At 40.3% G+C, this 17,124-nt stretch overlaps 1 protein-coding gene across 1 annotated transcript in view; it reads right to left on the reverse strand.

Moving 5' to 3' along the window:
• Positions 1-209: 209 nt before the first annotated feature.
• LOC136857607 (leucine-rich repeat transmembrane neuronal protein 3) overlaps positions 210-17,124 on the reverse strand; it is a 112,414-nt gene continuing 95,499 nt past the window's right edge. The window contains exons 3-4 of the mRNA XM_067136433.2: positions 7,909-8,633; positions 210-256 (exon numbers count right to left, since the gene is read on the reverse strand). Of these exons, the coding sequence (XP_066992534.2) occupies positions 210-256; positions 7,909-8,633 (772 nt within the window). The remainder of the gene's footprint in view (positions 257-7,908; positions 8,634-17,124) is intronic.

The raw sequence follows: 17,124 nt of genomic DNA on the forward strand, positions 1-17,124 counted from the left end.
CGCAAGCCGTACTGATCTGATAACGCTGAAACCTACCACAGTCGTAGACAACGGTGCCATCTAGCGGCTGGTGAGCACACAACGCCATAGAGCCAACCCACTGCCTGCTCGATATGCACCCGATGGCTGTTTATACTGCCTGCTCCTTCCATACTGGAACACGACTTGCGAAGAATTTGCCGCTAGATGGCAGCACCAAACGGCCCTAGTTATCGCGGGAATACAAGTAGACAAGCACATAAGCGAAGATCAAACTCTGAAAACAGAGTAGAAAAAGGAAAGAGTTTTACTTATACAGATATTTATAGTTTCCGGGCTTCTCGAGAAGAGGGTTTCAATGGAGAAGAAAACCTGGTAAATCGTCTGTATTTTACTTTCCTACATTGCTGAGCGAAGGTCCACCACAGTTTGTGACGCAAGTTCCTGGTGATTATTGTTACTAGCACAGTTTAAATGACTCGAAGAGTTCTTGCAGTACAGTAGAGCAACCTCAACAAATTCATATAGCCCCGTAATTAGGCCAGAAAACCGCGGCTGGGGATACCGTAGGCGTGTTCGAGTGACTGATCAAGTCCATCATTAGGGATGCACTAACCGAGGTGTAAACTTTATTCAAGCACGGACTGCATTCAGTTTCTTCTTGGATTACGCACACCAAATAACAACACACACACACACACACACTAGTGCCTGAGAACCTGTTACCAAAGTGGCACACACTGATTCAGGGGGCTCACGAACATCTTCCAGTAAGTCAAATACCACTGATTCTATTTAGTCAAATCTGGAAGAAGATATTGAGGCAGAAAATTGTGAAATTTGCTTGTGCATAACGCTAGGACCATCGGTGGAAATAAAATACCGGATTTCAGTATTCTCTTCATGGAATTCTGAGCAGCCCGTGAGTCAGTCATGTCACTGCTCCCTCTTCCATTCCTAATAGCCATAAACATGGCTTCAGATGGATCTCCTGAAAGGCCTGTGTCAGCACATAAAATATATCCATTCTGTAGAATAGAACAATGAGAGAGGAAGTAAATAATCTTCTTCCTCCGCTTTTTCCACACCTGTAGGCTTGTGGGTACAAACTGTATCACTCATATGCGGATTGTCTCCTGTTTTACGGCCGGGTGCCATTCCTGACGCCGATCTTATGTGGAGAGAATTAATTACTATTGCGTGTTTCTGTCATGGTTGGTAGTGTGGTGTTTTGTCTGTATTTGAAGAGAAGAGTGATGGGACAGACATAAATACCCATTCCCTGAGCCGGGAGAATTAATCAGACACGATTAAAATCTCTGATCCGGACGGCAATCGAACCCGGGACCCTAAGAACCAAAGACCTCAACGCCGACCATTCAGCCAAGCAGTTAGACAGTGATAATAATAGCTTGAAGTGTTTCTTTGGCAAGTGTTTTAATTGGGATCTTTGGACGCTTCTTATATCTCTTCAACATATTGGCAGAAAATGTCGCATGGATAAACCACACATGACTTAATTCTCCGACACCAAATTTTTGAAACATGGGAGTATTTATTTTATGCGTGTCCGTCACAAGACGAATAACATGGAATTCAGCCTTTAAAACCTGCTGAACCAGAAGAAAAATTCATTTCCTTTTAATGCCATCACCATGAAGTAGGCAGGTAGAATCGTAAATTGTTTCCGTCAAACCATTAATTACAAAGCACAACAATTCGTTGGCGAGTTGATGGTTTTTTCCAGTTTCTTCTTTATAGACTCCCTCTGCTTCGACAAGTCCATAGAATCTGTCCTCTTGTTTATTATAGAGAAGCCGCTCTTTAATTGTCATTTCGTCGCAAATAAGAGAGCAAATTTTCTTCAGATAATTCAAATTAGTGGCTTCTGCTTGCAATCCTTCCTTTATTAGCGGTGAAATACCTGCTCCAAACTTCATCGCTCCCGGATACTTATCCAATATAGTAAGTGAAAGTGACTTTAATAATTCTTATCTCTGCCCATACTCACATTATTTCGGAGAAGCAATCCGCCAACAAATACAATGCCGTATAATACACAATTTACACTAAAAAGAAGTGCAGTACTAGCCTATTTTCCGCTATTTCATTCCGACGGACTGGGGCCATGTCGTGCTGCCGCCTACCGTGGGTATTTGTAGTTTCATTTGGTGCCATGTTAAAATGTTGTGATGAGCAGGCAGTACAAGCAGCCACTGGATGCAGATTAAGCAGGCAGTGAGCGAACCTAAAGACAATTAGAGCGAAATTCCAGATACTTATTGACTCGCCCTCGTATAAGTAGTGAATTGTATTTAGTGCTTGGAATGTCCAAGGGCATGTTCAGCTCGCCAGTTCTTTAGCTATTTTTCCCGGAACACCCTCATGGGGGTGAGCAACATACACTGCTAGTATGTACACTGCTAGAATTATACGGGCTAGTAATGTGAAGGAAACATCTGTAACTTTGGAAAATCCCGACATTTGCATGAAGTTAAAATGGGGAAGAATGGAAATGAAATAGGATGAACGACAGGGGATTCGAACCCACCTGTTTCCAGAGTACAGAGCTGGCAGCCGTAACTGGCCGTGCTGCAATGTACTGAACTAATATAAATAAACAAATAAATGGCAGTAACCGACATGTCTTATAACAATCGACAGTTAGCGCTGATCTGCATTTAGGGTAGTTGCGCAGGTGGCAGATTCAATATCAGTTGTTTATCAAGTTTTTTTTCTGAAATAATTTCATACCAAACCAAACCCCATGGTGCAACAGTCCCGAAGGGGCATGACTTACCAAGCGACTGCTGCTCAGCCCAAAGGCCCTTAGATTAAGAGATGCCGTGTGGTCCGGGCGAAGAATACTGTCGGCTGTTATTCTTGGTTTTCTAGACCGGGGACCGGGGCCATTATTTCACCGTGAGATAGATCCTCAATTGTAATCCCGTAGGATGAGTGGACTTCGATCCAGCCATGAGATACAGCTAAAAATCCTTGACATGGCAGGGAATCGAAGACGGGTCCTCCGGGTAAGAGACAAGTACACTACCTCTACACCGCAAGACCGGTTAAATAATTTCAAAGAATTTGAAAATTTATCGAACCCTTCTCTTGGTAAGTTATTCCAATCTCAAACCCCTCTTCTTTTAATACGAAGGGCGTACTACATTGTTTTACACTTGTTTTCTACCCAAATGAAGTACATTACACATCAGTTGTTACGTCCACCTTCTCAACATAATCTCCTTGTAGCTGTACGCATTTTTGCAATCGACGTGTCAGTCTCTCCAGACCTTCCTGAAACCATTCATTCGGAGTGCTGCGTACCCATGCCTTGACAGCTGTGTCCAGTTCTTCAAAATCCGCAAAACGGCGACCACGCAGAGGTTTCTTGATGTTCCCGAACAGGTGATGGCACTGTTCGACATGCCTTTGGCGGTGTACTGCCCCTATGCTTTCACTGCATCGATTGTGGTTTCGTTTGTGGCTCATGGTAATGGAGTCATATCTCATCACCAGTCACAAGCCTAGCCATGAAGTCGGCTGGATCTTGATCATAGAGTTGCAAAAAGGTCTCTGCACACTTCCACATGCCTCTGCTTTTCGTCTGCAGACAAGAGTCTAGGCACCCACGTGGATAACACTTTCCCCAAATGTAAGTGGCCGTGCAAGATCCGCTGCAGGGTGTTTCAGCTAATTCCCGTGGCTGCCTCCATTTCCGTAAACGTGATGCATTTGTTTCCTTGGATAGCCTGTTCGAGCCGGGCAGTGTTGGCTGGTGTTGACACTGTCACAATCCTTCCAGAACTGGTTCCCTTGTCCACCGATGTGCGCCCGGTTTTCCAACCTTCCACCCAGTTGTAAACTGTTTCTCCGATGAATTTCTGTAGTGGCCACGTCTTCTTTCATAGGAACCGAGTCGTATAGCGCTGTTCCCAACGGTTGCTTTCCATGTTGGCTGCTCCTACGCTGACAGTGTTGTTATGAAATGGCTCTGACGAGTGCATTCGTTTCCCCCTGTGCGCGTGCTGCTACCAAACGGTGGAACGAGACACTAATTACACGTCACCACCTTCAAAAGTGAAATATGTACAATAGCCGGACGTATAAAAAATTAAGTGTAAAACTCAATAGTATGCCCCTCGTAGCATATTTGCCCTAATTTGTCCACTTAAATTCCAACTTGATCTTCCTACTATTCCCTACATTTAAAAACAGCAATCAAACGTATTTGTCTACTAATGTCATTCTAGGGAACAAACTGCTTAGTCGAACAGCTCGTCTCCTTACTCACGCATCTCCTTAACATAACATTTTTGCCATTTCGACACACTGCCGTTTTGTCATCAATCACCCAGAACATATCGTGCTACTTTTATTTGGACTGTTTCCAGTTATCGAAATACGTAATCCTCGTGAGGGTCCCATACATCGCAACCAAACTGTAATTGAGGTTTTACCAGTAACCTTTACTATTAATCCCTCTTTTTTATTATCCCGATGAAGATCTTTCCTTACTTTAACACCTAGGTACTTTCAGTGACCACTATGAGGTACTATCACTCCATCAACACATTAATTAAAATTGAGAGCACTTTTTCTTTGGTGGAACTCACAACCTGACTTTTCACCTCGTTCTCAATCATATCATTTTTTCTGCTGTCCAATTCACAACATTATCGGGGTCTTATTATTTCACTCGCTCACCAACCCGTAACTTATTCATTACTCTATACTGTACAACATCATCTGCAAAATGTCTTATATTCTATTCCAGTTCTTTACTCTTACATATATATACATACATACACACAAAACCACACAGGTCCACTAATACTGCCTTGAGGAACTCCCCACTTAATCACTACAGGATCAAATAATACTGCACCCATTCTAACTCTCTAATTTCCATTTTGTATAAATGTATTCAGTCACTCTTTTGTCTAGTTCAATTACCCTAATTTTTTAATAGTCTCCATAGATCTACACTGGCAAAATCCTTGGATAAGTCAATAGCAATACATTACAGTCCATTTGACCTCCTGGATCTAACATATTTACTATATCTTGCTGGAATCCTACAAATAGAGCATTTCTTTCTTTAACCCAAACTGCCTTCTATCAAAACCAATTAGTAATTTTGCAAACAAATCTAACATAATTAGAAAATGCTTTCCCAGAGCTTACACGCAACACATGTCAAGCTTACTGGCCTGTAATTATTGAATTTATGTATATCACGGTTTATTTCGTACACAATGGCTACTATAGCAACTCTCCGTTCATTCGGTACAGGTCCTTCATGCAAACAATTTTTAAACAACTACTTCATATTTCGTACTTTACCCCATCCTATTGCCTTCAGTATATCCATAGAAATCTTATCAGTGCCAGGTGCTTTTCTAGTTTTCAAATTTTGTACCTTGTCGTAAATACCTTTGTTATTATAGCTAAATTTCAGTACTTCTTTAGCATTAGTCACCTCCTCTAGATGTGGATTAACCTTATCTCTTCCTCCTATTATAGTGGAGTTAGTAATCTCTTAGGCCTTGGACTTCATTTTTTTGTCAGTTTATGTCTAGCTGTGTCTTTTATAAACAGTTAGCTTTAAGTAAAAGTAGAATAGAAATAGAATTTGTTAACTCACATCCATTTTCAAGGAAGATTGTTACGCACTAGTTATATCTGAATATAACTCACTAGTGTCTACTGGCAAATAATTTGACTCGTCGGTACTTATTGTGGCTTGATTTTTATATTTTTCTATAGTTAGCATGTCAATTTGAGTGTATTAATGAGAGGCTAACTGTTTATTACAGTAAGGCATGCCTAACAACGATTATTTTTGGTTCGATGGATTGCTCGAATCCATGGATAATTTATCTCTATGACGATACGCGTGTATCATCCTGAACAGGATTATTGCTTTGGACATCCTTTCACACGTGCGATTGAGGAACAGAAGCCTCTCAACACCTTCTAACAATATTCTTTCACTTTAATAACTCGGAACTTCAATTAGGCTTAAGCAACGAGTCAACCAGACATCTGAAAAGAATATTTTAATATCTGACATGCTAAGCTTGATGATGCATCCACGTAATGTTTCATATTTCTAAGTTACTCACCTGACCTTACTGAGATCGATATAGGCTACTAAATTGTGAGGCCTGTGGAATCTTTCATTCACTCCTTTTATGGCCCTTCCTATTCATTTTCCAATTCCTTCATCCTACGAAAGATCGCACAAAGTCTTCTTTCGCCGATGATTAGCGTTAAGACGGAAAGTTTATATCGTTATATTTTTCCTTAAAACTATAATAATCACCACTTTCCGATAATGCTTTTATAATAAAGAAAAATCCTTTTTATACACTTCCATTTCCTCCAGGTGTTGGGCTGTGTTCAGATTGTTTAAATATCACCCCAAACCGACTAACCATGGCAGATCATCCTTCAGTTACCATTTGAATTGACGAACAATTGTTATGAGTTCCTTATTGGAGGAAGCTTCACTTGGACGTTGTAATCCGGATGATGTCTGCATTTATCTGTCAACGCATTTTCTTTCTTTTTTACAACCTGCTTTACGTCGCACCAACACAGATAGGCAACGGTGGGATAAGAAAAGGCTAGGAGTGGGAAGAAAGCGGTCGTGGTCTTAATTAAAATACAGCCCCCAGCACTTGCCTGGTGTAAATGGGAAACGACTGAAATCCATTTTCAGGGCTGCCGACCGTAGGGTTCGAACCCACTACCTTCCGCACGGCCAACTCGCTCGGTCGTTAAGCATTGATAAGGCTTATTTTATGGCTGTTTTTCAGTCATTAGTCATAACGCCTCACTTAAGTGATATCACTTGTATAAATGCTTGTTTAGAGCCGGGCATTTTCACAATTGCTCATCATCCGTTAACTGCAAATGTCAGTACAATGAGCAAAACATGTATTCGAGACAAAGAAGAACTTGCTTCATTACAGGTTTGAACTTGAGGTCTATGAGAATGATGCTGTAAGTAGCCAACGCTTGGAAGGAAATTAAGTTCTACGTCTTCATCTAGATCAATGTCGTACACATAAAATGAATTCGAGTTCATTAAAGCTTGTCCTGAAGCGGTGATCAAGTAATTATTAATAGCAACATCTTTGAGAGATGGTGCCATACATACAAATTGTAAATCTTGCACCATATTTCCTCGCAAGTCAAGATAATTTAGCTTACGGTTATATTTAAATGCTCCGTCACTGATTACACTAATCTTATTATTCATTAGGTGTAATAGAGTTAGTCGAGGAATATACTGAACAAATTCTAAATTAGATAAACAATTGTCCGCCAAATAGAGTTCTTTTAGATTCTCGTTCAGTTCGAACGTGTACTTTGGGATGTATGAAATTCTATTGCCATTTAGTTCAAGCACGTTCAATTCCGGTAGGGATTTAAAAATGATAAAATTTGTGAACTGAGTATGTGATAGTTTTAAATCTCTTAGTGACTTCATATTTTGAAATGACTGCGAACTTACGACGGAAATGTTATTATGGTTTATTATTAGTGTGTTAAGGCTTCGTGTCACTTCGATAAAGCTTATATTCGACAGATTATTGTTGGCTAAATTCAAAAAAGACAAGAAAATATTTCTATCGAAAGCGTCGTGATCAATTTTAGAAATGTTGTTACTTTCAAGGAAAAGTTCTTCCAAATTCAGAATATTAGTAACAAATGATATATTTGAAATATTGTTATGATCAAGGCGCAGTAGCCTGAGATTCCTACACTTGAGGAATGTACTCGAAGGGATATTAGATATTAGATTATAAGACAGAATTAGTTTGTAAATTTCCCTGTTACAAATAAATCTTATATCTTCAATTTTATTGTGGCCCAGATGGAAGTCTATTAACATTCTGTTATTCTGAACTGTACCGTTTTGAATTTTGGATATACGATTTTCAGACACATAAAGATATTTTATGTTCTTCAATGACTCCATGAAATTTAAATTAGTTAAGTAATTGCTGCTCAGATTCAATTCAGATAAATCAATAATGTTCTGAAAGGCACCTTCAGATATGTTCCTTATCTCATTATGAGACAAATTTATAGATTTTAGTTGCCAACAGTTGTCGAAAGTTGTCTCATTGAGAGATGATATATTGTTAAATGCTGCAGAGAAACTTTGTAATCTATTTAGTTTAGAGAGGAATTCAATCTCACGTAAACTGTTATAGGATAACTGAAGAATATTTATATTATTACAACAGCTGTTGAAGGCAGCTGGGTGTATGTGGGATAACAAGTTTCTCGACAGATCGAGATGTTTCAAATTTACCAGTCCGTTAAATGAATTGTTCTGCAATGTTGAGATTCCATTATTACGAAGCACCAACTCTTCTAATTTAATTAATCCAAGATTTAAGAAAATGTCACTCGGAATTTCAGATAAAATGTTATAAGTGATACTGAGACTAAAACACAGATGCATTTCAACACCAGTCGCAAGAAAGTGGAAGTTCGTAGCACCGACAGCGTTACAGGTAATCATCTGCGATCCTTGACAGACACAGGAATTTTCCGCCGAGGGGCAGGCCTGGAGCACTGTTGCCGAGTTGGACATCATTCCCATAAGTAGTAATAGTGTTGGAGAATATCTGTCAAAAGAAGACAAGAGAACAGTCAGATTATCTATTTACATAGGCCTATAGGTACTTTCCGTATACAGTTTCTACTAAAAGAGATATAATCTCCAGCAGTAATAATTAGATCCGGCTTCATGGCCAAAGGGTCAGAGTAGCAGTCTTCACTTCAGAAGGTATTGGGTTGGACTCTGGTGACTTCCTCTGGCTCAAAAACATGGTGTTCCTGTTTATTTTGAACACACTCCTCATACCATGTTGTCAATTACCATAGAAACATATGATAACTGAATAGATCCCTCCCCTTAGCGTTTGCATCAAGAAGAGCATGCAGTCGTAAAACAGGGCCAAGTTCAGACGTGCGACAAAAATAACACCCGCGACACAACCAGGATGAGGAAGGAAAATAAGAAGAAGAGGAGGAATAAGGAGAAAGGGGTTGCTTAATAGCCGAATATGTAAGTCACTCGCTTGTCATCAAGGCGATCGTAGTTGGAATCCTCGTCAATGCATTTGAAATTTTTGAAATGAGAATTCACGTCCTTGTGTTTCGTATTGTATGTAAAATTTGAGGTCCCGTGACTATGATCATAGTCACGCCAATCAAGCTCTTACTATGTAGACTTTATTCAGGAAAATAATTATGTAATTTAGGTATCAACGAGCGTCCCAAGTGAAAACATAGTTTGCTTTGCCAATGAAACATGTCTGAGGCCGGTATTATAATAGAGGTTTAAGCTGTTGGTTCAGATTAAACTTCGGTTTATCTGTTAGTCGTGCATTATAAAACTTAAGTTTAACTAGAGATTAATTTTACTGCCACTCATCCACCGTTTAAACTGAATACATTACCTTACAACATGGCAGAAGGAATGGATCTCGAAGATTGTTTTGAGGTGTTTGAAGAAATACTAAGCGATGACGAAGTAGTTCAAATTATTGAACGACCACGGGCACCACGAGTTTTCCGAGCAAGGGGACATCACATTCATATATAGAATGAAAAATAGTTTTTAAATAGGTTTAGGCTTACAAAACAGACTGTCATAACCCTATTTCGGCCAATTGGTGCTAGAATAAAACATGCAACGAAAAGGTAAGAATATAAAAATTACTTTTTGAACTGTTGAATGTCAACAGTGTAAATTTTAGAAAACAAAGTAACTTCCTTCTATTTCAGAAATCATGTTGTAGACCCCCTCAGTCAGCTACTAATAGCACTGCGGTTTTATGCGTCCGGTAGTACGTTTATTACATTGAGAGATTTCGGAGGAATTCATAAGGCCACTGTTTCACGGACTATATAAATATTTCTGTACTAATTGCACAAGCAATTACATTTACTTACAAGTAAAATTAGGACAACGTTTATTGCTTTTATCCGCCATTTTACCTACAAGAAATAAACAAAACATTCTCGATAGTCATCTTTTCTTGCAAGTCACTGCAAAACATTATCGACAGTCATCTTTTCTCGCAAGTCACTGCCACCAAGATCGTATATTTCCTTCTTCACCTCAGTTTAACTTAGGCTGACCATTATGAGACTCAACATCTGTTTACACTCAAGTTACAGTTTAACTCAATCTTCAGTTTAAACCCTCATTATAACACCGGCCCTGAGGAAGTGACTTTTAGGAGTAGGCGTGGTTTCTCAAGGTGGAGAGGCATTCTCTCAGAAAGGCATTGACCAGCTTGTAGTCTAACTCCGTGGTGTTATGTTACGGTTGGCAATATCATCTGCAGTCTTCGGATGCCTGGATTAGATTCCAGAGAATAATGGCAGAGGGGCTGATTTACGGCTGTACAGGTGTGTACGACTCATCCCTATTGGATAGGTATATGAAAAGAACTGTAGGTCCTTGGTTAAAGCGATGGGATGCATTCATTTTACTCTGTCATCCGGCAAACTAGGTTTCGTGCAAAAACCCAGAGCACTGAAGGACCTCTGTGTATGTCACGTCCATGTGGTTTGGATTTGCACAAAACTGGAGCTCCCGTGGCTATGATCAAGAGTCACGTAAAACATCACGTAAAACAACAAGCTTTTTCTTTGACCTCTGTATTTTTTGGAAGTGGCAACATCTCACTCCACAGGCCTGCGTGCACGGAAAGTTGGCATTACGAAAACCAGTCTGTTTACCACACGCTGTTCCAGGCAAAATACGTAAACCATCCAGAAATTAATTTTCCCGATTTCTTTTCTAGTAAAGTAAACGTATTTATCTGGGAAATATGAGCACGTGCAACAGATCTATGATGTAGTCTAGTGTCAGTAGCGCAGTAGCAGTTGCTAGATATGTTGGTTCGTATTCTTTCTCCCGCTGCCTGCAAAGTTTGGTCTGTGATAAAGTTTCTGCGGAAATTGCGACAGGCCATTCAAAACAAGAGGCGTGAAATGCTTAGTGCAGGTGTTGTGCTGATCCATGGCAATGCCCGCCCACATACGGCTCGGCGCTCAGCAACTGTGCTGCGGAAGTTCGTTATTAGGTATTTGATCATCCACCGTACAGTCCTGATATTGCTCCCCGTGATTTTCATCTTTTCTTGCACTGCAAGGAATTCTTATCCTACTGTCAGCATTTTCACATGGACAAAGAGCTGAAGATGAATGTCACACGATGGGATACAAATGGCTTGGACTGGGATTGATGCTCCGTTTGCCTTAATTACGGCACAGCCGTAGGGTGTGAAAATGGTAAAACACGGAAAATGTATTCAGGGCTGCGAGAGTGGGGGACAGTGGGGACTCACAATCTCCTGAATGAAAGCTAACAGCTTCACATTCCAAGCCACGCTTCCAACTCGCCCGGAGGGGAAGGAATACATCCTCAGTAACTTCTCCTGACAGTTTTCTGCGTTGTCCCATTTTCACATTCCCTTGGACATAGGGGAAGGAATATATCGGCTGTAACTTCTCCTGACAGCCCTCCACTTCATTTGACGTAGGGGAAGGAACATATCGGCAGTATCTTTTTCAGATAATTTCCCGTGTTGTCCCATTTTCACGTTGTCTTGTAGGTAGGGGAAGGAATATATCTACGGTATTTATTTATTTAGTTCATTTATCTTATTTTTATGCATTTACTTGCTCTTATTTATTTATTTATTAAAAACACAATGCTGAGCAATTTTCACTTTACGATAATAATAATAATGTTATTTGCTTTACGTCCCACTAACTACTCTTTTACGGTTTTCGGAGACGCCGAGGTGCCGGAATTTAGTCCCGCAGGAGTTCCTTTACGTGCCAGTAAATCTACCGACACGAGGCTGACGTATTTGAGCACATTCAAATACCACCGGACTGAGCCAGGATCGAACCTGCCAAGTTGGGTTCAGAAGGCCAGCGTCTTAACCGTCTGAGCCACTCAGCCCGGCACATGTACTATTAAGGGACGAATTAACAAACCTAAACTGTCATAATAAAATGTCCGACTCCTTGACTGAATGGTCAGTGTTAAAGCCTCCAGTTCAGAGGATCCCGGGTTCGATCCCACGTAAAGTCGGGGAATTTAATCGCGCCTGATTCTTTTAGCTCGAGGACTGAGTGTTTGTGTTTGTCCGAACAGTCTCTTCATATTCAGACAAAACACCACGCTACCAATCACCATAGAAACAAGCAATAGTTATTATATCCCTCAACACAGGGTTGGCGTCAGAAAGGACATCCGACACAGTTCGCACTTAGTGGTTTTCAAAGCAAATCAAAGTGCTTTATCCCAGCCTGAACGTTGGTGATCTGATGAGTGCCTCAGCTAGGCCAGGGCTAATGACAGTGCTAAGCCGAAGCTCACCTGCGGTAGAGTGGACGCTTCTTTTCCACTTTTCTTGTAGCCAACAACAATTGGGCTACACATCTAAGTGTTTTTCGGTTCAGAAGGCCCAGGGCTCGATTCCCTCAAAGAAAGGGTTAATTTCCTTGGCTTGGGTACTGGGTGTTTGTAAAGATCCCAATATCCCAGCAAATCACGCACCCCGCATAACACAATCCTCCATCACAATAACACGCCGTTTTGTATACATGGCAGATGTACTCCACCCTCATAAGAGGGTCTACCTTACAAAGGCTGCACAGAGCGAGTTGGCCGTGCGGTTATCGGCGCGCAGCTGTGGGCTTGCATCCGGGAGATAGTGGGTTCAAACCCCACTGTCGGCAGCCTTGAAGATCCCTTTCCGTGGTTTCCCATTTTCACACCAGGCTGTACCTTAATTAAGGACACGGCCGCTTCCTTCCCACTTCTAGGCATTTCCTGTCCCGTCTTCGCCCTAAGACCTATCTGTGTCGGTGCGACGTAAAGCAAATTAAAAAATACAAAGACTGCGCCAGGCTAGAAATAGCCGTACCGAATGATATATTTATAGGGCCTAGTTACTCACTTTTATCTTTGCTATCCAACCTTTCTTCTTCGATTCTTGATCTCTTCTGACCTCGATGATATTAAGTTTGCGAAGGCGGCCCTGAAGATGGTTTTCCGTGGTTTAACGTTTTCATACACCTTAATTACCTACCACAACGTCCGCCACCTTCCCAATTCTAGCTCTGTCCCATTCTTGCGTCACCGGAAACGTTCGATGTGTTGGTGGAACGTTAAACCGTTAATAATAATAATAATAATAATAATAATAATAATAATAATAATAATAATAATAATAATAATAATAATAATAATAATAAAAGAAGCCACTCCCATAAGTAATAGAGTAATTACTATGCGCGTACAATGTGCGAACAAAAATACACAATAATTAACGTACATGCCCCCACGAACATTGAAAATAAGAAGGACTTGCAGAAAGTAGAACAATTCTGATCTAATCTCGAAAAAATCTTGACAGCAGTCCCCAGAGAAGATACAAAGATATTGCTAGGTGATTTCAATGCACAGATTGGTAGAGAAAAATAATTCCAAAACACCGTAGGCAAATACCCAGCTCATAAATTCACCAACAAGAATGGCATGAGATTTATTGAGCTGTGTCAACAGAACAATCTGAAGGTAATGTCCACCTCTCTGGGGAAGCACCCTAGAAAACAGAAGACCTGGACATCACCTTTACAATCCCTTGGAGAATATCAGATCGACTATGAAGCCATCACACATCCTTTACAGAAAGAAATTCATGGTGTTCAAGTTCGAAGAGGAGCTAATATTGATTCTGACCACTATTTAGTGCATATCAAAGTGAAATTTACCCCGAAAAGAATCCACTACAAGAAGTCTCGTCTTCAGAAGTTCGACACGAAAAAGATAAAGGAAACTAACATGAATAACTTTGTCTAGAACAAAGTTGAAAAGCAGTGGTGACAGTTCGTCACCCTGTTGCACGCCGGTCTTAATGGCAAAGGGCTCCGATACTTCACCCATGAATTTCACATTTGACTTCGTGTCCGTGAGTGTTTCCTTGATGGGTCTTAATGTCTTTGGGTCAAGCCTTTGTTCTTCTAAGATGTTAAAAAGAGACTGTCGATCTACCGAATCGTACGCTTTCTTTAAGTCGACGAAACTACAAATAATTGGAGAGCTTCGGGTTGCTCTATATTTCAATATCGTCTTTAAGTTAAAAATTTGTTCAACACAGGACCGCCCATGTCGTAAACCGGCTTGATATTCTCCAATTTTGTGTTCAAGCTGTTCTTGTACTCTTTGAAGAAGACACGCGGAGAGAATCTTGTAGGTGACTTGAACGAGAGAAATCCCTCTGTAGTTATTTACATCGGTTTTGTCACCTTTCTTGGGTACCGGATGGATAAGTGCACTTTTCCATTCTCCAGGTAGCTTTTATTTTTTCCCAGATGTCCATGATTATTAGTGTGAGCTCCTCAAGTGTATTTGGGCCTATATTCTTTAAGAGTTCTGCAACTATGCCGTCTTCTCCAAACGCCCTGTTATTTCTGAGTCTGAAGATGTGTCTCTGGATTTCTTTTTTGGTAGGTGGTGGAGATTCAGGGTTTACGTGTACAGGAGTTTCTTTGAGTAATTCAGAGAAATATCGAACCAACTCCTTACAATTATCCTGTTTAGACAGCGCCAGTTTTCCGTCTTGTTTTCGGAAGCATAAATTCTTTGGGGTGTATCCACGGATTCTTCCTGCGAAATTCCTGTAGAAGTCTCACATATTGTGATCTCGGAAATCATTTTCTACAAATTCCAGTTGGTCCTTCATGTACCTCCTCTTCGTTTGCCTGATTAATTTTTACACATCCTTCCTTGTCTGAAGATAATGTTTCTGAGTCTCGAATGAAAGTTCAGAAGCACTGGAAACCTATTCAACTTGACCGAAAGAACGATGACATAAAGGTCAGTTGTTTAGCTTTCTCAGACGACCTAGCGATACTAACAGACAGTGATATTTTAGCGATCAAACAGATTGAAGTCCTCAAGGAATGCGCTGAGAAAACTGGACTACAAATCTCATTCGAGAAGACCAAGTTTATTTGCACTAAATTCAACATTCAGGAATTGCAAACAAAATACGGGCAGATCAAACGAGTTCCATACTTTAAATATCTCGGTGAGATCCTAGAACCAACAGGGTTGGAAAAGGAAGCACAGAAAATTCGATTACAAAAACTCAAAAGAGCATATTGGAGAACCCGTGGCATCTATAACAAGAAATGCATGTCCATACATACACAAATCAAACATTATAATACGGTGATTAAACCTGAAGCGCTGTATGCATGTGAAATCTTGGTACTTAATAATAAAGGTGATCTGGAAAACATCTTGAAAGAGGAAAGGAAGATCTTGAGGAAAATTCTGGGCCCAGAGAAAAAAGAAGAAGGGTATAGACTCAAACCACGCAAATATACGGGAAGACTGTCCAACCTTGCCACAGACGTCAGGAAACGAAGACTGAAATTCTATGGACACGTTCACAGACTATCGTCTTCAAGGCTAACCCATAAGATTTTGACATGTACTGAAAAACTGAAGAACGTACCATGGATACAAGATGTTAAAAATGATGTGGAAAAGGCCCAGATAGGACCATCAGAAATACTGGACAGAAACATTTACCGTCACAAGATAAATAGTTGGGTAGTAAAGCCACAGAATGAAGTCCCTAAAAGATCGGGGACTAAGTGGTCAGAAGAAAGGAAACAGGCACACAGTGAAAGATTGAAAGGCGAATCATAAATGTAATTCGTGATCCAACAGGGTCTATAAGCAAATAATAATAATAATAATAATAATAATAATAATAATAATAATAATAATAATAATAATAATAATAATAATAATAATAATAATAATAATAATAATAATAATAATAATAATAATATTTTGCGAGATCCTGCGAGCTCTTTTAATGGCAGTTCCCTTCAGTTTACCAATACCACCATTGTTCGAAAATCGGGCCTTGTACACTTTCTCCCCTGACAAAAATTAAGAAGGGATGATGAATTTGGTGCTTTGACCCTTCAGTCCACAATCACTACCACCACCATCACCTGCCCCGCTATTGAGTACGCCGATCATCAATGTTTCTGGATGTGGGTATCCGGGAAATGCTGCAGATAGTTATCCCTTCCTGATGACATTGCTAAGTCAGGGACTGGGAAGGTAGTCTTGCCAAGCTCGGATGCAAAGCCATGTAGGCTAACGTCTGCTAATCATTGTGCAGGACGCGAGCGTAGAACCGAAGAACGGAGGAGTCCTACTCTCACAACTGTCCAGACAGTTAAGTTTTCGGTATAACTATTTCACATCAACACATTCTTAAGCGATTATATACACTGCCCTGAAAGTTATAACTTACGTTTAGTTGATGCCATACCAAGCTCTTGTCTTTTATTAAAATTGTTAAACTGAGTTGAGAGACGGTATATAAAGGATCGGTGGGATATTGTGGGCTTAATGTGGATAAAATGGAGAACTGTTATTCTGGTGGAGCAAGAAGAATACAGTGAGACAAGATATTCCAAGCGGTAATACCTAATAAAAATCGAGCATTTTAGAAATTTGAGAAGCTCAAAGTTAAAGAAGATAAAGGTGAAATAAATTTAACTTCGTTTCAATCAGGCTACGTATTATATTTATCTAACGCTCACCAATGAATTCATTTCTTTGTTATAAATAGGCTACTTAATCGTAATTTGTATTAGGCTATAATACATTTGGAACTCAGAGTTTTACAGCTTGGGAGCGTGGGCTGGTACCGCAGGGTTCAGTGAGCCTGGAATTGCTTCCTTACACATATACATGGTTTCATTGATTATGCAAATGTGAAATGTTACAAGTACATACAATTAAGTCCATTTTCCGTTTACCCCCTTTGTTTTTCATTTGTACTTGGTATTTGTAAAATACTTCTGAAGAATATTCGGTAAATTTCCCTGAAGCATTACGCATTGCCTCAGTGGAATTTGTTTCATTCTGATAACTTAAACCCAAACCAAACCCCATCGCACTACAGCCCTTGAAGGGCCTTGGCCTACCAAGCGACCGCTGCTCAGCCCGAAGGCCTGCAGATGACGAGGTGTCGTGTGGTCAGCACT

The sequence above is a fragment of the Anabrus simplex genome, chromosome 1 (assembly GCF_040414725.1).
Source record: "Anabrus simplex isolate iqAnaSimp1 chromosome 1, ASM4041472v1, whole genome shotgun sequence".
NCBI lineage: Eukaryota > Metazoa > Arthropoda > Insecta > Orthoptera > Tettigoniidae > Anabrus > Anabrus simplex.